This window comes from Hetaerina americana, unplaced genomic scaffold, assembly GCF_022747635.1.
Source record: "Hetaerina americana unplaced genomic scaffold, ioHetAmer1.1.p SCAF_3, whole genome shotgun sequence".
NCBI classification, from domain to species: domain Eukaryota; kingdom Metazoa; phylum Arthropoda; class Insecta; order Odonata; family Calopterygidae; genus Hetaerina; species Hetaerina americana.
Genome location: NW_027286874.1, coordinates 108133524 through 108156613, shown reverse-complemented (window position 1 = coordinate 108156613; position 23090 = coordinate 108133524). Strand labels below are relative to the sequence as shown.

The 23090-nt window shown below is 37.4% G+C and overlaps 1 protein-coding gene across 1 annotated transcript; it reads right to left on the bottom strand.

The window, feature by feature from the left end:
• Positions 1-7161: 7161 nt before the first annotated feature.
• Positions 7162-21426, bottom strand: LOC139690344 (mitochondrial GTPase 1). Its single transcript, XM_071587746.1, has 8 exons — positions 21172-21426; positions 20659-20723; positions 18804-18998; positions 14078-14225; positions 13811-13969; positions 10219-10300; positions 9991-10097; positions 7162-7937 (listed from the first exon to the last, which is right to left on the bottom strand). The coding sequence occupies exons 1-8, from the start codon at positions 21269-21271 to the stop codon at positions 7816-7818; spliced, it is 978 nt and encodes a 325-aa protein (XP_071443847.1). The 5' UTR covers positions 21272-21426; the 3' UTR covers positions 7162-7815.
• Between the last annotated feature and the right edge of the window lie 1664 nt (positions 21427-23090).

Sequence of the window (23090 nt, the reverse complement as noted above, 5' to 3'; positions counted from 1 at the left end):
TCCCTTGAGCCATTAAAATTCCACAATGCAAGAGGACACACGCAATAGCTATAGCACTCTACTGGAAATCAAGCTCAAATTCTGGCCTGGACAAATAATATTTAACTGTAAAATTCATGTATTCCTCTAAATACTATTACTACTTGAGCTTAAAAAATTTCACAACTTGCTCAAGTTTCAAGATATTGACAACATGCCTAATCTAACAATAACTTCAGGGAAGGCAAATACCTCAAGAACAAAAAAAGTAATTCACAATTATATCCTTCAAGCCCATGCCTGTATAACTGATTTTCTTCGGAACAAGTCACTTGCTGCCATGCTTTACATTGATGCAAGTGCTTTCTGTTACAACTTTGATGCTGTGGTACCCTTGGGATCCAAATGCAGAAACCATAATAGGCAGACACTTAATACTGACCCTTTAAATGCCATACATTTAAAAACTATACTCAGAAAAGCTGAAGGTCTCATTCCAGTTAGGTATATCTGTTATTAATTGAATGACTATGCTAAAATAGTTTTCTTAAAGGGGCAAAAAGAATTTGCCCAAATAAATAACAGGATCTAATGCAAAGAGAGAGTCTTCTGAAGAAAATTAAGTTTTATGACAACTCCCTGAAACTATCTCTGAGTGAAGGGTTGGGCAAAGGAATGCACATGAATCTTTTATACCCTTTGGAAACAGAGGCCTCACTGTATGCAACAGTGGGTGAGTAAACAGATTTATTTAAATTTTATATGATATCTAGGCTTTTAAATGAGTTTTAAGATGTTTTATGCTTTTGAAAATTGTATTTTAACTTATATTCAGTTTCACACTCTAATATTTGGAGGGGATCGGGATGGTGCGGTGGCTAATATACAGGCTTCCCAACAAGAGGGCCCGGGTTTGAAACCCGGAGGCGGCAGATATTTTTCAGAGGTATCCCGATCCCTACTTGAGGTGCTTTGTGACAAGCTCCCTAATGGTGCACTTGACCTTAGCTGTCAGTTGCCTCCCCTAAAACTACTACTTATATTTGGAGGGGAAGAGAGCCAATGAGGGGTTGCCATAATTTTGAATAAAAAGATAGGAAGAAGCTTGGCCAAATAGAGTAAGCAACAGATCGAATATTACTGGTCAAGATAAAGGAGGCAGAACCGAAGAACTCTGCCATTGTTCAGGTATATATGCCACCAAGCTATCATAAGGAGGAAGAAGATGATAGGCTATATGATCAGTTAGGGGAAATATTTGCATGTTTTTCTGCGGGAAAACATTTGATAGTGATGGGGGATTTAAATGCAAAGGTAGAGATGATGATGAGGTGATGGACTACAGTTTAGACACGAGGAATGCTGCAGCGAGAAAGCAATTGAATTCTGTAGGAAACAGATTAGTCATCACCAACACACGGATTCGACACCACAGAAGGCATAGGCATACATGAAAAATGCCAGGTGACTCAGAACAGTATCAGTTAGATTATATTATGGTTAGGCATAGATTTGATCAATTTCCACAGCTTTCCAGCATTGGATTCTGACTCTGACCACAATTTAGTTGTTATGAAGTGCAGCGTGCATTTCAAAAAGATAAGGATTAGGAAATGGACTTTAGAAGCATGAAATGGATTGACAAGGAAGGAGTATAAGCAGGCTGCAGAGAAAATCATGAATGAGGGAAAAAAGCTGAATACTATCGAGAAAATGGGAATATATCAAAAAAGGATATGGAAAGCCGCAAAAGAAACCATAGGAACTGTAAATAGGAAAACCACAAGGAAAGCATGGACCATAGATGAGATAATAACAAAGATGGATGAGAGACGGAAATGAAATAAGAATGTAAAAACAGAGTTAGGCAGAAGAAAGTACAAAGAGTTAAATAATAAATTGAGACAAGTAACAAATAAAGCAAAGGAAGCATGGTGGAAGATGCAGTTCGAGCAAATGGAAAGTTAGCAGAGTAATGGTGAAATTGGTGCGCTATTCAAGAAGGTTAAAACTCTATTGGCAAGTAAGAAGGGAAGATCTGTGTTAACAGTTAGAGAGAAGTTGGGCAAGATAACAGTTGAAACAGAAAAGACCCAAGAGAGATGGAAGAAATAAATATAACTGTAAGGTAAAAAACTTAGGACAACAAGGTTAGACTTTGAGAACATAACATACCTGTAGATGAAAATGGCTTAGGTCCAGACATGCTCAGCGATGAGATAAAAAGGGCATTAAGGGAGATGAAATCAAATAAGGCAGTGGAGGGAGACAACATTCCTATGGAACTACTTAAAGGTTTAGGAAAATATGGGAGGAAGAGGCTATATGGGCTGATCCGTAGTATTTATGAGGAGGGAATCTGGCCAGAAGACTCTGAGAGATCAGTGTTAGTTCTTATTCCAAAATAGGTAAAGGCTACATCATGGGAAGACTTCAAAACAATAAGTTTCAGTTATCAAGCAGCTGAAGTTGTTCTCAGGATCATAAACAAAAGGATAGAGAGTAGGACATATGATTACTTAGGAGATGATCAGTTTAACTTTAGGAAGGGGAGAGGCACTCGTGATGCCATAGCAGTAATGAGATGCATAGCAGTAACTGCTCAGTTGCGAGTGGGGAATGGAGAGTCTGGATGGGCAGTGTTATGAAGAGGTGTAAGGCAGGGTTGCCCATTATCACCATTTCTGTTCAACCTGTATGCAGAGGAAATGATTACAGAGGCATGGGAAGAACTGCTGCTAGGTTTGCTGATGACCAAGCTCTAGTTTGTCAGTCAGCCAAGGGGTCACAAGCATTGCTGAGTCAATTGGAAATTCAGTGTAACAGGTATGGGATGAGAATCAATATTAATAAAACAAATGTTATGCAATTTTCCAGAAAGAGAAAGTTCAATGTTAACATATAGGTGGGCAAAAACTAGAGCAGGTGGAACAGTTTATGTATCTCCAAAATGTTTTGGACCAAAATGGTCAAAGTAGTAGGGATGTAAGGAGAAGAAGTGCAATAGGCAAAGAGGCTTTCACAAGGACGAGGGAGTTGATGACAGGGACACTAGGTAAGAAAGTTAGGAAAAGACTCGTGAAAACTTTGATACGGAGCGTAGATGTGTACAGCGCGGAAACATGGTCACTGGAGCAGGATGATAGACGTAGATTGGAGGATTTTGAAATGTGGGTGTGGAAAAGGATAGAGAATGTAAGATGGATGGAAAGGAGCGCAAATGAGGAAGTACTAAGTATGGTGGGGGAGGAGAGGGGATTATGGGGAGATACCATGAGGCAGGAAAAGTGGATGAAGGGGGTGTTGACCGGCAGTGGGATGTTAAAGAATGTGATCGAGGGGAGAATGTTAGGTAGACAAGGAAAGGGCAGAAATAGGATAGGGATTTTGGATGGCATGAAGGGAGGAAGGAAATAAACAGAGATGAAGAGGGACTTGTTGCAGAGTAGGATGTTGGATTGTCTTTTGTTTGGAGAAACTACATATTTACTTGGTAGTTGTGTCCGTTCAATTACTACCTTAACCAGTAGACGACTTAAAAAATAATATTCCATGAGCCAGCCTTTGTAAGTTTAATGAATAACATCAGTTTCACCCATAATATCATAAAATAAATCCATAAATAGTCCAGGGTGGATCTTGGCCTCCTCTACTATATGCCTCCGTTTCAACTTTCTTCACTTCTCCCTCCACTTCTTTAGTCCTATTACCCTTAGATCTTGGCAGGCCAATTAATTACCTAGGTTTTGGAATATATTTATCGTTGGAGAAATAATTGATGCATTTCAATATCACTAAAACGTGAACTAAAATTCATGTGATATATCAAGAGCATTTGATTGCCCCTTGCACTATGTAAAAAATCTATTAATATGGTATTCAAGACATGAAATTTAAGCTTATCAAGACTTACCAAACAAATAGGAAACAATATTTATAGTATGGTTGAGCACTGTCAATTGGGTATAATATAATGAACAGTGTTCCTAAGAGATCAGTTTTGGGTCCCTTCTTATTGAACTGACTGAAATTGGACTACCATGTAGAAATGGTGTGTAACAGAATGCCCAGAGCCACATAAAGTCTAACTTCAAAAGCACCATTCTTTACATTTAACTTACCAAATTCATTGTGCTTCTTGTAGCTGATAACTCCAATTTTAGTTCACTTTTTCCATTGACTGAAAACCAATTCTACCAAAAAGTGTAGAATCATTAGAGTTTGAACATTTTAAAAATGATACGTACGACAATATTTTAAGGAGGAATGTTTACAAAAAAATTCTTAGAAAATCTTTCCTTCTCTTCAGAGGTTTAAACCTCCTCTTCCCTAGCCAGCGGAACATTTTTCCCTGGAGGTTGCCAAAGCAAAACTCTCTTGACCCTCATCTGTCTGTGAGTATACAAAACTCAGAAAAGGTTTTAATGATGATCAATAATTGAAGTAATTACTTTTAGGAAAAATGGTCACAAAATAACCATTTTAGGGTTTTTTTAAATTTTCAGCTGCTGTTCATTAAAGTGATTGTGAGCATTGAGATATAATAAGTGCCCTTGTTTTTATTTCATCTTGGAGCATATAGACATTGAAAGGTAGAAAGGGGCTGGAATGCATGAACGTTACTTAATAAAGTTAAAGTTATAAGAGCAGTGGAGTGCAGATTGAAGACGGATATCATAGTGGAGTTTGGAATACCTCCAAACATTTTTGACAAAACACAAGGATAAAGAAAAAACATATCTAGAGTTTGAAAAATCACATTTTGCCCCGGGAAAGAAAAGACTCAACACATTCGACCATTCACAATTAGAAGAAGCAATGCTTCCATGGATGAACAGTGTCAGGGATAAGGACAGGTATTCCATTTCAAGTGTCTTCAGTTTGTGAGTACAAACTTCAACATGCACCGGATGGCTCGATAAAAATTTAAGCATCAAAATTATAATTACTCAAAACGTCATTCCTGGAGAGAGTGCAAGTATTTGTGAGAACGAATGCGACCATTAACGAAATGCAGGGTCACCAAAACTCCATGAAGGATGATTTGTCCAATGCTTGCCCAATTGTTTTTTTTCATACGTTACTATCTAAGTTCCAAAGAAACTGAGGGAGATGCCGCAACAGTAACTTTTAACGGAGTCATCCGCTGATGTGCATTTCAATGCAACAATTTCAGAGTGTAAAAATCATTCGCCTTGACTGGGATCCCATCCTATCTAAGGTTGAAAAATATATCAGGGAAAAGGAAGCAAAGAAAGGGTGATGCCAGTGACCAGGCTAGAATGGAAAAGAAAAACTGAGGGTTCACGCTCAAGGAAATACAACCAAGTCAAAATGCTATCCACACATTAGATCTCTTAATAATAATAAAACGTCTTTATTAGGGCAAGATTGAGACTAGGTAGTCCATGATGACTCTAGTGACTGAGGATTCTTCCATTGTGACGAGTGGGCTTTTGTTTCTGGATAATAACCATACACCCATGACTTATCTCACCGCTATCACGGTGCTCAGAAACTCAAGAAACTCAGGATCAGTGATGTCCAGCATCTCCTGCTCCCAACTGGTTCGGTCATCTTTAGAGAAATCAATGAACATGTATGACAGTGACTGGCTCACTCGAAGGTGGAGAAAAAATTCAAGAATATGCATAAAGCAGTCTCCTTCTGGTGGAGGGTGGTCCCATAAGTACCCGGCCTGACCTAGAGATGGCATTAGCTGTTTCAAAAATATCACTGTATTAAAAAGCAGGCAATCAATAAAGCATATGTTTCAAGTTTGAAGATGCTACTCTGTTAAGTATTTGTTTGGTAGCCATCAATTGTGAGCGTTTCCAGTGAATATGTGAAAAAATGGAGAAAATTGGTCGTCGTTACGTGATACAATACTTTTATTTGTAAGATCTCAGCCCAACCAATAAGAAAGCTGAACTGGATTCTACTCTGGGTGAGTCTGCTCCTTCGTTTATAACAGTAAAATATTGTTTAGCAGAGTTTAAATGAGGCCATATGAGCTATCAACACAAGTATTGCATTGGTCAACCAAATGAGGTGACCACTCCAGAAACGGTGAAGAAAATCCACAAAAAGATACTGGATGATGATCGACTGAAAGTGCGCTAGCTAGCTGACATAGTAGGCATTTCAAAAAGTGCGGTACATCACATATTAACTGAAAATTTGGACATGAGAAAGCTGTGTGCAAGATGGGTGCTGTGTTTGGTCACACTCGAGCAAAACCAGTGTTGTGAAGATTTTCCAAATGAGTGTTTAGTGAAGTTTCAAGGCATGAAAGCAGAATTTTTGTGCTGTTTAATAACCATGGATGAAACATGGGTCCATTACTTCACATCCGGGACAAAAGAACAATCAAAACAAGGGATTTCAAAGGGAGAACTAACTCCAAAGAAGGCGAAGACCGTTTCATCTGCAGGCAAGGTCATGGCGTCAGTTTTTTGGGGTGTGTGTGTGGGGTAATTTTCATTGACTATCTTGATAAAGGAAAAACTATCAATGGCAAGTATTATTATTATTATTATGACGAGCGCGATTTTGCTATATTTCAAGGCTTAGATATTCTAATATGCATGAGGTGTAATGATTTCCATAGACATTTAACTTATTGCAACGTTTGTGAAAAGAAATCAAGCAAATACTGTCGCTAAGAAGAAAGTGTTGCTTAATCAAGACAATGAACCAGCTCACAAATGTTATTGCAATGGCCAAAATTCATGAATTAAAGTTTGAATTGCTACCTTATGATCCACCCTATTTGCCAGATTTTGCCCCTCGGATTATTTTCTGTTTGCAAACTTGAAAAAATGGCTCCGTGGTCAAAGATTTTCCAACCGTGAAGAAGTGATGTTGGCAGTTAATGGCTATTTTGAGGAACAAGACAATTCCTATTATATAAAGAGTATCGCACTTATTGAACATTGCTGGGAAAAGTTTGTAGATCTTAAAGGAGATTATGTTGAAAATAAATACATTTTTGTCCAAACTTTTTGTTTTCTTTGCTGGGTCAGGTACTTTGGGGACCACCATCGTACTGTGTTGTACTCAAGTGTTGGTACCATGGTAGTGGTCTACCTTGCCTCACCGTCATAACTGCAATGCTGACTCTTTCCATCCGTAGAATTTCATTTAACCCAAGAAAAGCCACAGAGTACAATTTATGTTTCGGTCACACCCGCATACACATGTATTTTCATGAATATTCTTACATGGCTCAACTTTTTTTCATTGATCAATCATGAAATTAAGCATTTCACTTGCGAATTACATGAAAAATTATCGCATCCAAGGTAAACTTAGTATGCTTTCCAGATAATTCAGATTTCACCTAAGGGATTGATGTTTGCATTGCAACAATCCCCCTTTAATTCTATGAACAATGTAAAATGACCTCAACCATTGAAGCGCATATAATGCAATTAAACATTATTCTTTACCATTTTTAAATGTTGGGCCATTAAAACTTCTTCACTTTTTCATTGTAATCTAGCTGTGAATATTGTTATCAGGAACACATGATAGCTTTCCTGGATTATTTTATTGGATGATTAATATGCATAATTAATTATCACCTCTGAAATATCACCCACTTTTATACAAAAATAATCAAATCTATAATATGAAGTCTCACATTTTGATATTTCTCTCTTAGCTGATTTTAAGCAACATTTATTAGAATGCCCTTGTAGGAAAAAACCAAACATATGTACACATACACACTCGTATGAAGATTTGTTCAATCAGAGAACACTGGTCAAATCTCGAACTGGAAGTAAATCATCACACACTACTAATGAGAGTTATTACGGCCACCAAAGGACTTCACCCTGTGCTATCACAAGAATCTACAGAATCAAGAACTATTTTTCCTAATCTTCCTTCCCTAAATTCTCTGATTAAGTAGATGGCTGCTGCTGCTATATTAGGCCTCTTCACCAATGAACCTGAAGAAATGTAAAAGAAACTTGTGAGTCGGATGTTAGATAAGCAATACTAAATTTAATATTAGCTACATAGTGCACACAACTCACAAATAGTTTTCAAACTTAACTGCAGAAATTGATGATAAATATTTACAATATATACTTTGAAAAAAGGTAGGAGAAATTATACTGCTGCATCTTGGAAATGATATCAGAATTGAAAACAAAAGATTAATGGGACAATATATTAAAACCCAAATGGGCATACATGACAGGTTTGTGAGTAACCAGATATTTAGGTGAGTTTTAATATATTACATTTCACTCACAGCTTCTAAAGGTACAACCAAAACCATATTTCTCTTATGCTGAATGTTTACACACTTTAAATTAGCCAAATGCCATAAAACACATGTCTTCCCACATTCTTGGGAAGGTTCTTAGTGAACACCATTACTGATGTTGACTCTCTTTGTGCCTGCAATCCCTCCCTAACCCTACAATCCTAGTAATCAACCACCATGCTTTGAAGTCGACACCGTGGTTCTCTTTTGGGTTTTGAAGCTGCCACAACAAGGTCTCAAGAGCATGTCTGCGCAAAGCACATGAGCCAGACCATGGAGTTTGAGTTTGCTTGTCGCATGGATTGAGGAGGGTAGCCACAAACGCTTAAGTAGAAGAAACTTCCCATGGCAAAAGCATTGCGTGACAGTGGAATGCCCTTCCATGGATTTGGATAGAGCAACATTGCTAGACATTCAAAATCAAGGGCTGATTAATATGATGTCTACAGTAATGTTTCCTTTCCAATGCCTAAAAACAAGTGCATATCATACATAAATACATACATAAGTGCACGTTCTAACATGAAAAAGTGCAAGTGCTTTCCAGTGTGGAAAAAGAGCAATTCCCTCCAGAATGCCTACTGCATCGGGAACACCGCAATGGAATGTGTAGACTTGATTAAATACTTAGACGTTACAACCTCTCCTGAGTGAAAGACGTACAGGGAATAGGTGGATAAAATAACAAAAAATTAGAATTTATTAGAAGAGTACTGGGTAAATGTGATGAAAAGGTCAAAGAGAAATGTTATCTATTGCTGGATAGGCCTAATTTAGGATATGCTGCTAGTATATGGGATCCTCATGAAGTTGTTAATTTCTGAATTGGATCGTGTACAGCATAGAGGAGCTAGAATTCTAAAATGTTGTTATAGTAAACTTAGGGGCGTATCCAAAATATTAGAGCAGCTATGCTGGGAATCACTCACGGAGCAAAGGTTGAATTACAGATCAAATCTCTTGCATTAATTGGAAAGGCGTCTCTTTAGCATTGATGTTGAAAATGTATTATAACCCCCATAACACTACAGTAGAAGAGATCGTGTCAATAAAACTAGAGAGATCAAGTGTAGAACAGATAGGTTTAAGATCTCCTATTTCCATGAGCAATAAGGGATCAGAATAACATTGTCCGATCATGGTAGGGTCATATTAGGGTCAAAATTAGTCAAGTTCACCCCCTGCCACACGCCCTAGCGGTGGCTTGCAGGGTACTAAAATATCAAATATTATTCAGCCTGACACAAAATTTCAATGTTAATCTCAAATTTGACAGATGCATAGAAAAAAATGGCTTTTGGTAGAAATCTATCAAAAAATTAGCAGTTGATTCTTAAAACGAAAATGGAAGTTATTACATAGGGACACTCATTACAAAATCAGGAATGTCCAGGGCGGTACCTCTGTTTACACTAATGGGGCCAGAGTGAGGAGCTTTCTTTAATTTCTCTTTTTGAGTGTTCCAGATTTCATACACATGGCAAAATATTAGTAATTGGATGCACAATTCCATCATAAAATGCTTAACTCATGGCTGATTTAACGCTCCCTCTTTACTTTGAGTGCATGCATATTTAATTTGAAACAGAAACAATACATGGAAATCATAACACTTCTGAAAGAGCAAAGTTCCATTCAAGCTGTCAGAAAACTAACTAGCGCTCTCTATAGTAAATATGGTTAGCTAGTGTCTTCCAATTTGGAAAGGTATGAGATTATTTGAAACTCACCATCATAATGCTTCACTTTTTGGAATTTGTCCAACTTGATTGCTCCTTTAACGAGAACCATGCCAATTTCATCACTTGGATCTTCTAAACCCATAAGTTCCACATATCTGTTCATTGATTAAATAAGATGTTTAATATTCAAAATTCACAAATCATTTTTTTTTGGATCCATACAATTACCATTTACTCTGACCAACTTAAACTCATTGGCATATAATAGCTACTTACTTAAAATTCTGCATCTTGTTCAAAGTGTATAGCAGATAATCTGCTATCACAATTTCACCTACTAAATGATCTTGAAGACAGGCTGCAGAGAGTTCCAACATGTACAGAATTAAACAAAATTTCAATTAGGTAACATCAATTGAAGCATTATTTCTGAAATCTAATGGCCCAAGCTCATGTTCTCAATATTCAATGAAATCTCTCACAAACTGCTCAAGCAAATAAACTCAGCAACTCAAAGACAAGCAAAAATATTAAGGCACTGGAAGCAGATACTAAGAAGAAATAGATAAATAATCCACTTCCACAAGGTAGATTACATTCAGAAGACATACAGGTCCCCTCCACCAGAGAGTTCGCGCCAGAGAAAATCAGTCCTACCACTTTTGGGTGCGACCCTGTAGAAACTACCAAATTTTCCCATCGATAACATGCACCTTTTGTACAATGCGCACCCAGAACTTTGTAGTTATCATGAATTTGTATAGATACCGCGTGTCCAGGGCTTCACAGTTATCTTGAACATTAATACAGGTAGTACCTGTAGATACCGCACATCTGTATATACAAATGCGTGTAAAAATTATATATAGTGTGTGTAAAAATATGTCTAAATCGGATGTATGTGCGTAATAATATGTCTATGTTTGGATTTTTTCGATTTTCATGACATAACACGCATCATCATTTTTTCGATCATCCGAACATTTTTGCATAGATAATGTGCCCATAATGAATAGGAAAATATGGTACTTCTTCCGGATGCTCATTATTGTACGCTCCATTCCAGTCATACAGTTAGCCCAAGGGCAATAGAGTGTGCATAGTTCAGTGGCGGACTGCATGGTTATGAATGAAATTTTAAAAAACCATAAACACAGTGATCAACCCAAAGTGATGAGGGTAAAAAAGAAACTTAACACTTCCACAATAAAGATTTAATACTTCACGAGCATGGTTTGAAGTAAAGTTTCTTTTTTACCCTCATCATGAAGGATTTCCACCAAGTTAAACCTGAAACTGTTATAAAAAGAGACGTTTCAGGCGTGATATGGTTATGTATATCAACCCGAAGGTTAGTTTGGAAGGTGATAGTAGAGTTCACCCAGTACTAAGCCCTACACAGCGTGTGAAATTCGCACATCAGGGTAGGGGGGGCCAGTTCCTTTCCCTCTTCCAGTTATGGTTTCCCAGGAAGATGTGGTACCCGAAAAATCACATAGCTAGGGTTGAGCTGCAGGTGCCGAGAGAGGCTTGTCCGGGTATTGAACCCGGGCAAGCCTCCAGTCAGTAGTCCAATGCTCTACCCCCTGGACTACCGCGACACATATGAATGAAATATGGCATAAAATTACATCCATACCAGTGGCACAAGATCATGGAAATAACTTTATGATGCTATCATCAGAAAATTAAGCTGGTTGTAGTGCAACAAATTCTCAGAAAAAATATTTTTTTCTTAAAAATTAACCAATTATTTAAAACTAAGTTTACAATTTAAGATAAAATTATTTTAATTTTACTTAAAATACAGTGAACTGTCGTGAAAACATTGGAAAGCCAATAATTTGCTAGCTAGCTGTTTTCACATTTTACGGGTTGGTACATTTAGAAGTCTGGGTCCCTTCAAAAACCATTCAATGGCATGCCACTGAAGAGTCCCACTTACGGAGAAGGTATTATGGTGAAGGGGCAACTACTATGATTGCTGAAGATGTAGTAATAACAGCAAGGAAACATTTATGTGGAGTATAAAGCATGAAAATGCAATAAAAATTTCAGTGATGATATATGAGGGCGTATTGAAATGTAAGGTCCCCTGTTTATTTTTCATGAAAAATCAAATTTATTCTCAACTTAACACACATCATTGGAAAGGTTGAGCACATAGCTATTTTTCCACATAGCTACCTTGACGATAAATCACTTTTTGCATCCTTGTAACCAGCTTTTTAAAGCTGGCATGATACCTGTCTCCCGCTGTGTCGCAAAGACAACTGATGACCACTTCTTGCACTTCATCATCTGACTTGAATTTCATAATTATTCCGCATAATTTTTCAGATATCAGATATTCCCAGGAAACTAAATGCATCTCCGGGAAAGGGACAGTTCCTTCCCCCCACCTCCCTCTCTCTCTCTTTCCCATTCTCTGACCAGTGAATTTGGTCTGATGCGCAGAAAACATGTTGCTGGGCTTTCCACTTTCAAATCAACCTTCAGGTTAATTACTGTGGTTGGTTGCTCCAATAGAGAAAGTTAATCATCCATTCATAGGAAACCAAGGGGACAAATATATATACATAGATATATAGGTAAAAAATGAAATATTCTTTTAAGACGATAGAAGAATGGAGGGATAAGGAAGTTCTCTCGGGTTTCCCACCGGGTCAGCGTGGTGTGCACCGACCCGGTGGGAAACCCCGAGAGAACTTCCTGAATACAATACGCCGGGAAAAACTGAGATCCTTCAATGGAGGGATAATGCAGCCAAACAATCTTCGGATTGAGATATCAATGATTGAATGTATCATCATTTGGATTCTTTCAAACAAAAATCCTACACAACTGGTTATGCGGTCTATGAAGTTGTTGGGCTAATAGTTTTCCTATCATTGTGATCACACACAGACTCTTTGAAGTATCAAACACTCCTTGCTAACTTGCCAGTAATTCTCTCCAATTACTGGCCACTCCAGGGAATCCAAAGGTTTCAATTATTTCCCAAATACCAAATTCAAACCTGAAAGGATTTTCTTTTGCCCAACACCTAGCCCTTCACACAAAGTCTGCACATGCCTACAGTCCTCCTCAGTTTTTCCAGATAACTTGATATATGCACATATTTTATTTGCTCTTTGATCATTGATGGCTGAATTTTATGAATCAGTCCAAATTGTTTATGCTTTACATTTACTGATTAATTAACTTGTCTTATTAGTTTCCAAATGCTATAAACTACACATATACATATAAAGCAATAATCACAGTAATCAACCTGAAGGTCAGTTTGGTAGGTGATGGCAGAGTTCACCCAGTACTAAGCCTTATACGGCGTGTGAAATTCACACATCAGGGTAGGGGGGCCAGTTCCTTTCCCTGTGCCGGTTATAGTTTCCCAGGATTGTCTGGTATCCGAAAAATCATATAGCTTTGGGATTTCAGAGAGGCTTACCTGGGAATCGAACCAGGGCCCTAGTGTCATTAGTCCAAAAAAACTCTATCCCAGGACTACCAAGACCATGCTGCAAATGCATACATCTAAGCATAAATTCACGGAAGAGTCAAGCAAAGAGGAATTTGTTCTCAAGCCATGATGTACATAAATGTGACCTCTTGTGCAGGTTCATAATTATACTGTATCACTTGGTGTAAAAGTTGCACTTGTAAAATAGTAAAAGTAATAAGCATTTGTGAATTAAGACGGGAAATATATATCATGATTTAATTATAGTTTCATGGTTATATGCTAACAGAATGTACATCAATTCAAATCATGCCGTGAACCAGCTCCAAAATACACTTTTAATAATATGCAGTTGGACCTGAAATAAAAAAATGTGAGGAGCATCTTTGCACATGACACACATACCACAAAGAGCAAGTTTCAGCCCAGCTTCAACATCCTTGACAGATGGTTGCAGAATGCCTGGAGTATCAAGCAAGTACACTTTCGGCTCTTCGCTGACTTTAATCCTATTTTGAACCCTTCTTGTAATGCCAGCAACCGCTCCCACCTGAGCTGCATTGCCTGAAAAAAATGAAACTCATGAATTAATTAACGCTCTTAAATATTAAACACCAGCAGAACAAGGAATGAAAATTAAGAGAATGAAGAACGTACATGGCCACAACTAACCTTTGTTTAGGTGCTTATTCCGAAGCCAGTTTATTAGTGAAGACTTTCCAACATTTGGAACACCAATAACCATTACGCTATAATCTTTTTCCTCACTTCTATTGTATCGATTTGATGAGCATATGAGATCACTAACCACTGGTATCACCTTAGGAGGACCAATGAGAATGTCAATTTAATCCTCCTGAAAAAATTCAATGCTAAGAAGGATCTCAGGTATTACACAATTCAATTAATAGGAAAGACTGGAAAAAGAAAAGAGCACCAATAGTAAAGGGAGAGATATCCAATGAAGGGAACATAAATTTTAGAGAAAAGCAAATGACGATACAACAAATGGTCAGCATTAATTTGTTCAATTAGTTTCCACACATGTGCATGTTATATATCGCAGTTTTGTTGGCATAGCCAATGCCCAAAACAGTACATACAAATATAGACCTCAATCTCAAATTCACTGTTATTCAGTTGACAGAATAATCTAACTTCAAGTGCACAATTCAGAAATCGATTGGCTCTTCAGCTTCATTCTTCACTACAAATGCAAAATGAAATGACACACTGAAGCCTCCTGAGGAGCGATCAGATTCAACTTTTCTTGGCAAGAGTGCGATTAATGGTCTTTAAAGCTTACTTCTTCTCAACCATTACTGATATGTTCCAGAGGCATTTTGCCAACTCAGCAATATAGCGCACTTCTGGCTAGTTGACTTATGGTGAAATAAAGAGTAAATGAACCTCTCAACTAACACCTACCAATTATTATCAAGTTAACTCTATATTTTCATTATGCTGACATGAAAATAAAAAATGTGCATGCTTAAGAAATCATCTCAATCTGTGGCAGGTCCATAAACATTTCTTAAATTGATTTATGATATTCAAAGAACAATACCCTCAAGTAATGAGACATGTATTTGGATGAGTTACATTACAAATACACGCGTGAGATGTAAAAAAAAGATCAAAAGAAAGCACGAACCAACCCACAGCAAAGGGGCATAAGAAAATATGCCATCACCAACATTGATGGCACTCCTCAGAGCTAAGTGAACAGTTGCAAGATACTCAGCCTGTACTGAGACATCTCTCGAATATAGGGTCATCTTAATTACTTCATAGAAATAATCAGTCTTATGGTGTAAACCCCCTACCAATGTTTACTTTGATGATTCATTACCATCTCAAATGTATGAATGTTAATTGAGATTGCAGTTTAAAACAAAAATGCAATTATATAAACTTGAACCAAAAAAGAGGGTTCAAAATTATCTTAATATTAGATACACCAAACACCAATCACTCATTTAACTTCCTTTCCCTTACATTTTCATTTAATCAAGATCAACACTGCAACATTAATTTTGAAAATTAATGACAGTAATACCTCCATGATTCATTCACATAAACTCTCCCTTCAAAGCGGGTGCTGATGCACATTCCTTTGCTATGTTTGAGGAACATTCATGACAACTGAAAAAACTTTTTGGAAATAAGGTCCTCCAGATGTGAATTTTTAATGCTCAGGGATTGTTATGTACCAACAAGATGTATCCATAGCATGGGGGTCATCGACATAGAGGCCCTGGGTTCAACTTAAACAGAATTTCTTCCATTTTGTAAAATTAGAAATTTTTTCCATCCTTTAGAGAATATATTGCAGTTCGTAAGCAGTTTTAGAATGCCCATTAAAGGTTATAAACGAAAGTTTTATTAATAATTTCAAATAAAATTTGAATCTTTGTAAAGATTATCATCATATAGTATCACAATAATTTGGATTAGGTAAAAGGGAAAATGAGATAAATGAAATAGAAAACAGGCACAATATCTTTTGATGAAGAAAAAACGAGGAACACTGAATGGCAATGAGAATAGTGATTGTTTCATACATGCTTTTTTAACATGTGAGTTCTAATTTTTTAAGTGCACTACATCATTTTCAGAATCTTCTTTTCAAGAGATGGTTCTGGGGTTATTGCCATCTGTGGCAAAGATTTTTTGAGAACTTTTTGTGATGAGGCTGCCCATAAATAAGTAAGCATTTGAGATCCTGCACTTTTTCATGGCTCAGTTTCATCATAATCACATAATCTTTTGGTACTTAAACAGCAGAGAGGTCAAAGATTGGTTGGCCTTGGATTTATGCCTCTATTACTGCCCTGGCATAGACGAAGAGCGATCAAAGGTTGGCTTGATGGTGTATCCTTCCTTGTATTACTCAAAATACAGAAAAGCATCCTTAAAACTGGCATCCACACTGCTTCTCCTGGTAATGAACTCTTGTAGAACACCACAGCTCCAGGAATGAGCCCATTTTGATGACTATGAATGGTCTCCACTTCTGACCAAGTGACATTAACTCGGCCAAATTAACTTTGAAATATACATTTACAAATTTTATTTTCTTCCAGGTGTGATAAAAATTGATTGTAACAAAGCAGCTATGAATGATTTGGCATCATGTAATATTTCAATGTCACCAACGTCCTTCTCTCATACATTTTCTGAAGGCATGCAAGAATTATGTAAATGTTTTATTTTGTCCTCACCATGATCACAAAACAATATTCATTTCTTTAGATCAGACCATGTAATAATGCTGACGTAACATTTTACAACACTCTTATTCCATAAATAAGTAGAAAATGTGTTTAATTTCCTATTGTGCAAGCACAAAAGTTACACATCCATCGTTTTCTCTTTCTATGAGACTTGTGATCATCCAGGGCCCATCGTTTCAGGGATCATCAACTTTTGATTCATCAGTTATCCATGGTGTCTTTTTCACAGTGAGCCTTGAAGATCTACTGATGAGCATAGATAAATTTATCTCCTTGATGGGACCTACACGTTAAGTTTTTATTTTTGCATCAACATCCTTGCAACCAAACCCACTCTCAGTTGGTCAATGCTGGCGGCTTCCATTGGCATATATAATTTACAGACTAATATTAGAAAATATTTGACAAAAAATAATGGCACACTGGAGTTGGAAGTCACTGGTAGTAACTGAGCATAAAAGTCATGTGGTCAAATTCATTTGCCACCCACCCAAGTGAATAGTTGATCAATCATTTTGAGCCACAGTAAATCATTTCAAACATACTTATTATGCTGCGTGATGCCATTGGCCAAAGTGAACAATATTTCAGCCCACTACGAGTAATCAGGGAAACTCCGTGACACACCCAACTTACTCTTGCGCTAGCAAAAGGTAAGCAGTTGTGCTGAACGGAAGAAAAGTGATATTGATAGCACCAGCAGGCAAGTAAAAATATTTCTCTATACCGGACACATTAACTGGTGGACAAAACCAGCAATTACTACTAAACAAAGGAACACATTCTATAACCACAAGCACAACAGTAAGAATACTTAACACTTTCAGGCTTCACTTTGTAGAATTATTTGATGTCCATATCAAATGAGCTCGTAATTTTCCACAGACTTAATTTTATGGTACAATGCATTTCACCAACTTGTGGCATCATTAGATACAAGTTACACAAACAGCTGTTGAATATATACCCTTTGGAAAGTGGATAGGGGAGGTGCTGGGAGGTCGGGTTTTTCGGGACTTCAAAGTCGATGGTCATCCCATAAAATCTCAAATTGCATTCCAACTACACTCAAGGTGACCTTTTAACCCACCCCGTACTCTCTTCTAACTCTAAGCTAATGGCAAAGACAAGCAGGATTAACTTTTAAATCACGCATCTACAAACTTGAATGCAATAATTGCAACATATATCATGTCGCTCAGGCTGGGAGAATTTTCAAAACAAGAGCTCAAGAATACATTAGGTGTCACAAAAAGCAAAACCCCGATTCCCTCTTTAAAACACCTCTTAGAATGTAAACATAATGGCCATTTTGTCCCAGAAATACCACATATCCTGTAATCAATTGTTTCTGGCTCAACTTTGTGGAAGTTCATGTTCATTAATTGAATAGCACAAAGTATTTTTCTATTGCTCTTCATTTTTGCACCACTGGTTTCAACGCTTAGGCGTGTCATCATCAGCTCTGATGGTCATCATCATCATACCTTGTAATGAGTAATTATATGCTCATCCCTCCCATCTCCTTTCTGAAAAACTGACCTTGAGGGTATAAGCAAATTCAATGATTCAACTTACTCAGTTGTCCTACGCCATGACTAGGCCCTATGCCATGTCATAACCCAGGCACCACCATTTTTCCATTTTGTTTTCTTTTTCCTCGACCACAGAATTTCACTTCCGAAAAATCCCATGACTCCCCTCTCCTCAAGTGTAAAAAAATCCAGTTCTACTAAGTTCAAAAACAATTCCACGAAGCCGTCCACCCCCACCCCCCCATGACCCAGGCCACACCCAATGCTTAGTCATAAGCAATGTGCCACCGCCTCTCCTTCCCTTAACCGCAAAAGCCATGAACACAGACTTTTAAGTCCCGAAAAACCCAACCCCCCCCAACCTTCAACTTCTCCCCCCCCCCTCCTCTGTCCATAGGGTTTATACTCAACAGATATATGTGTAACTTGTCCCTGATGATACCGCATTGTATTCTGAAATACATTGTACCGTAAAATAAAGCCTGTGGAAATTTACAACCTCAATTACCATGGGTAAAGGTTAGTGGTGAGACCATGTGGCAAGCCTCAGTGAAATAGAGGATAATAGTGAAATTGAACAAAACAAACAACCTTCCTCCAGACAGCCAAGAGAAGACGCAGACATACCTTATCTAATTCTCGAGATTTCTGATCTTTGCAATTTCCAAAAAAGACTGATGAGATTCCAGTGTTTTTCAGATAATTTCTGATGGCTTCTTCATGTTTAGCCTCAATTAAATCCTTTTTATTTAATACAAGGACATGAGGCCTCAGTCCGCAAATCTTATGCTGAAAATCAGGGTTTCTCCCAGTTATTGGGACCCAAAGTATTAAGAAAAATACTAGAAATTTTAAAGAGACATGGGAGGTTTCCTGTATTACTTTTATTGTTACTGTCTTGGCTTCCCAAATGGAGTGTCCACCTGCCTACTTTTAGCCTCTTTGGGCTAATCAGCAATATTTGAATCCTGACAAGCAATTGCACCACCAGCAATTACAACTTTTTGCCAGGTGAACTTTACTAGTGGTGTTTACTAGGAATTCCCGCTACCTATGTGCCCCTCTCATCAAGATTCCCAATGGACAAAACTCATACTTGCAGTCTTAGGCCAAGGCAGACGGGCATACTGCCCAATGTGATATCTATACCAGCAAATGAATGCAATACTTAGCTAATTAAAAGGCTATAATTGACCCCTAACACTCTCAGATACATCGGTTGATGCATAAGTACTCCTATTTGAAAGTATACCTCCCTCTGGGATGAAAGTTCTTGGAGCCACTTTTATAAAGATTTTTCTAAATCATTGGGGAGACAATTTCAATTAACCTTTGGTTTATAACATTGCCTCAATTCCGTTTGTACCTGCTGTGCAAGTTCATCAATTGACTAAACATGACCTATTTCCATCAAATAGTGAACTTGTTCTAAATTCTCGCGGCACAAGAACTTCAATAAATGCACATGTAGACATCTTACTCTCAGTAAGATATGGCATTAAATCCATTTTTCACCAAGCTATAATAATATATCATGACCTGCCTCATTGCAAACAATATTAATTCTCTTAGAATGCTTTTAAAAAAATTTTGATGCGACTGTTTTAAACTATGTCCTAAATAATTATGTATTATCTTACTGATTTATTATTACTGTCTTCAATTTTGCAGGTTCCATTACTAACACATGCATATTTGCATTCTTTTTCCTTTGGATTATAACTTTGTTTACACAAAATTTCTGAAATTTTATTTTTTTTACCTCCTATCATAAGCACTTGTTGTGCTCTATTAGATCTTTGAACTTATACCTTTCCTCTATGAACTGAAGGCTAATTAGAACAGGTATTACAAAATATCCTACACAGTACTGAATTAATAATAGCATTGGTATCTTTTCAAGAAACATAAAAAGTATTCAACGTGTAATATAAGCCGAAGTAAAAATACCAATGCATCTGTCCACTAAATTTTTACTCGGTACAATCAGTTTCGATGCATCGGCGTCATCCTCATCATCAGATCCGGGAATGATGCCGATGCGTCGACACTAATGGTCCCGAATAAAAATTTAGTGGAAAGATACATTGGTATTTTTACTCAGGTGATTATGAATTTCCACTAAGTTTAAGCCTAAAAACATTCAATCTGATAGAAGTAGCGAGAATGTACACCTGGCTTCTAATTCTGCAGTAGAATACGCAAAACTGGCAAGAACTTTCTCACAATGGTACAGTACCCCTCAGCTATTTCAGGATTAAGAGTCTCAAACCATACATTGGATCCCTTGCAAGTGAAAAGATACTGATAACGCCCAGTCCATAACAGTGGACCATCGAAAAAACTCCTTCGTTAATTCAAAAGTTGCCACAATGCAAAACCTTTACCGTCATTATTTTGCCCAAACAAATTGCTGCATGTGGTTAAATGACACAGTGATACATTTACGTGAATAAAATTTAATTTTCTTTTAAAAGGATACTCGAGCATCATGGACTTCTATCACACAATCCACTGTCTTCAATATTTGTTGCATTTTCCTGAGACCTATAAAAATTACAAACATTACTTTTACACTTCACCCTAAACGATAAATTCATAATCGCTTTTAATACTACTTCATCTCAAGATAATCCCAAAATAAGTACTATTGCTACACTTGGGTGGGCAGACTGAATTATATTAGCAACCACTCAATGTCTCAACTTTAAATTTGAACATTTGTACAAGGCATCAAATAAGATATTCAAATGAAAATAATAAGGAAAATAACTTCACATACTCATTTGTGAATTGAACACCCCAGGTAATTTTATTAATCTGCAGCTACAAATTTAATGAATTCATTCACATAATTTGAACTCTAATTAAAATAATGATAATTCAAACTATATTTTTCATGTTTATGATAGTCATTCCAATGTTTTCCTTCCAGGAAATGGAGAGCTTTCTTTAAAAAAATCCCACACCTGAACTGAAATTGATATATACTTACCTCTCCCCATATGTCCTGGAAACCATCGCAAAATGTCTTTGCTTACAATTTTAAAGGACTTGCGGAACTTCTGACTGACATTCGCAGCCGTGGTGGCCATTACGCAGTTTCCTGCGTTTTAAGTGACTTATGTCGTCTTTAAATCTTTTGCTTCGCTTAATTTAAATTATATTCCTTACTTTAGGGAATAATACTTCATTTCAAATTAAGCATTTTAAAGAATACAAAACTCTTGCCCAAATCTCTAACCCGGCTTGCGCCAGGAATTTGACGAAATTCGTATTTCATTTGAAATTTCCGAGAGCGAAGAGGCAATAACTAAGAATAGTCAAAAATTCTTGCATAACATCACAAATAAAAGGGGCGATGACATTCTCCTCTTATGTGTATTTAAATACTTTATCATTATAGGTAATCCACCGGTTAAGGTAGGTTTTGGGTGGACTCAAACAGCCAAATACCAAGTAAATCTCATTTCTATTCTAACAATACCAAACCCTACATCTTACACTATTACAAGCCCCTCATTTTCTCCATATACTTCCTTCCTCCCTTCATTCCGTGCAATATCCCTATCCTATTCCTGCCCCTCACTCGTTTTCCTAATATTATCCCCCCTATCAACATCTTTAACATCCCTTTGCCAATCAAAATGCTCTGCATCCATCTTCCCTGCCTCCTGTGGATTTATCCCTACAATCCCCGAACCTCACCCACCATGCCTAGCACGCCTTGGTTTTTTCTCTTTTCTGTCCACATCACCATTTCCATGTCTCTCCCCAAAATCATTTCTAAAGTCGCCTATCTACGCTTAACATCTGGCTTCAACACCCACATTTCCGCAGCGTGAAAAAGGCACGCTCCATATAAATGTTTTAACTACTCTTTTCGTTACATCCTCCCTCAACGTCCGTGTCGTCAATTCCATCCTCCTTGTGAAAGATTTTTTGCGTAACTCAATTCTTCTCCCCACTACTTTGACAATTTCAGTCCTAAACACTCCTGAGGTGGGTTAACTATTCCACCTGCTCCACTTTACGACCTCATATTTTGATATTTAACCTAGACTCTCTCCGTTTCAAAAACCACGTACCTTTTCTTTTGTTTACATTGATTCTCATCCCATATCTATTGCACTGAATATCCAATGCCCTCGGCAAAGGCTACAAGCCCTTGGATGACGCATGGTAATCAGCAACCCTAACTGATTTCAGTTAGTAGTTAATTGTAGTTCCGCGGAAATGTCATTTATCCCCACGTCCTTATTTGATTTCATTTCCCTTAATCCCTTTTCTATCTCACAGTTGAGTAACCTAGGACCTAAACTATCTTCATCAACGTCATATTCTCTTTCTATATCTAACCTGCTAGTCTAAGTTCTTTGCCATACATACAGTTACTCGATATATTCCTCCCATCTCTCTTGGATCTTTTCTGGTTCAACTAGTATTTTTCCCCACTAATCTCTAATTGTAAAACAGGTTTTCCCTTCGTACTTCGCGAAAGTTTAAACGGCTAATGTAACACCTATGTTCAAAAACGGACACGAGGAGGAACTGAGCAATTACATGCCTATTTCCCTAACACCCATATCATGCAAGGTCATGGAACATATGGTTGCTAGTTCGATAGTGGTAAACCTCGATAGTCAGGAGTTATTGGTGAATAACTAGAATGGTTTCCGAAAGGCTATATACTGCGAGGCACAACTTGCGCTCTTTGTTCATGGTATCCTAAGTTCGGGAGAGAGCAATGTTCCAGTGGACGCGGGTTTTCTAGATTTTAAAAAGGTTATCGGCAATGTAACTCATACTGAACCATTCGCAAAACTAGAAGCATATGGTATAGATAAAAATATCCGGGGTTGGCTTAAAGACTTTTTGAATGGTCGGGTACAGAGTGTAATCATAGATGGAGCT

Bases quoted from the DNA above. Each gene is read 5' to 3' on its own strand.
- LOC139690344 (XM_071587746.1), bottom strand. From the start codon at position 21,271: ATGGCCACCACGGCTGCGAATGTCAGTCAGAAGTTCCGCAAGTCCTTT. The intron at 20,724-21,171 runs GTAAGTATATAT...TAATTTTTATAG, and splicing joins TCCAGGACATATGGGGAGAG to GTCTCAGGAAAATGCAACAA. The intron at 18,999-20,658 runs GTATCCTTTTAA...TTAATACTTTGG, and splicing joins TAGAAGTCCATGATGCTCGA to GTCCCAATAACTGGGAGAAA.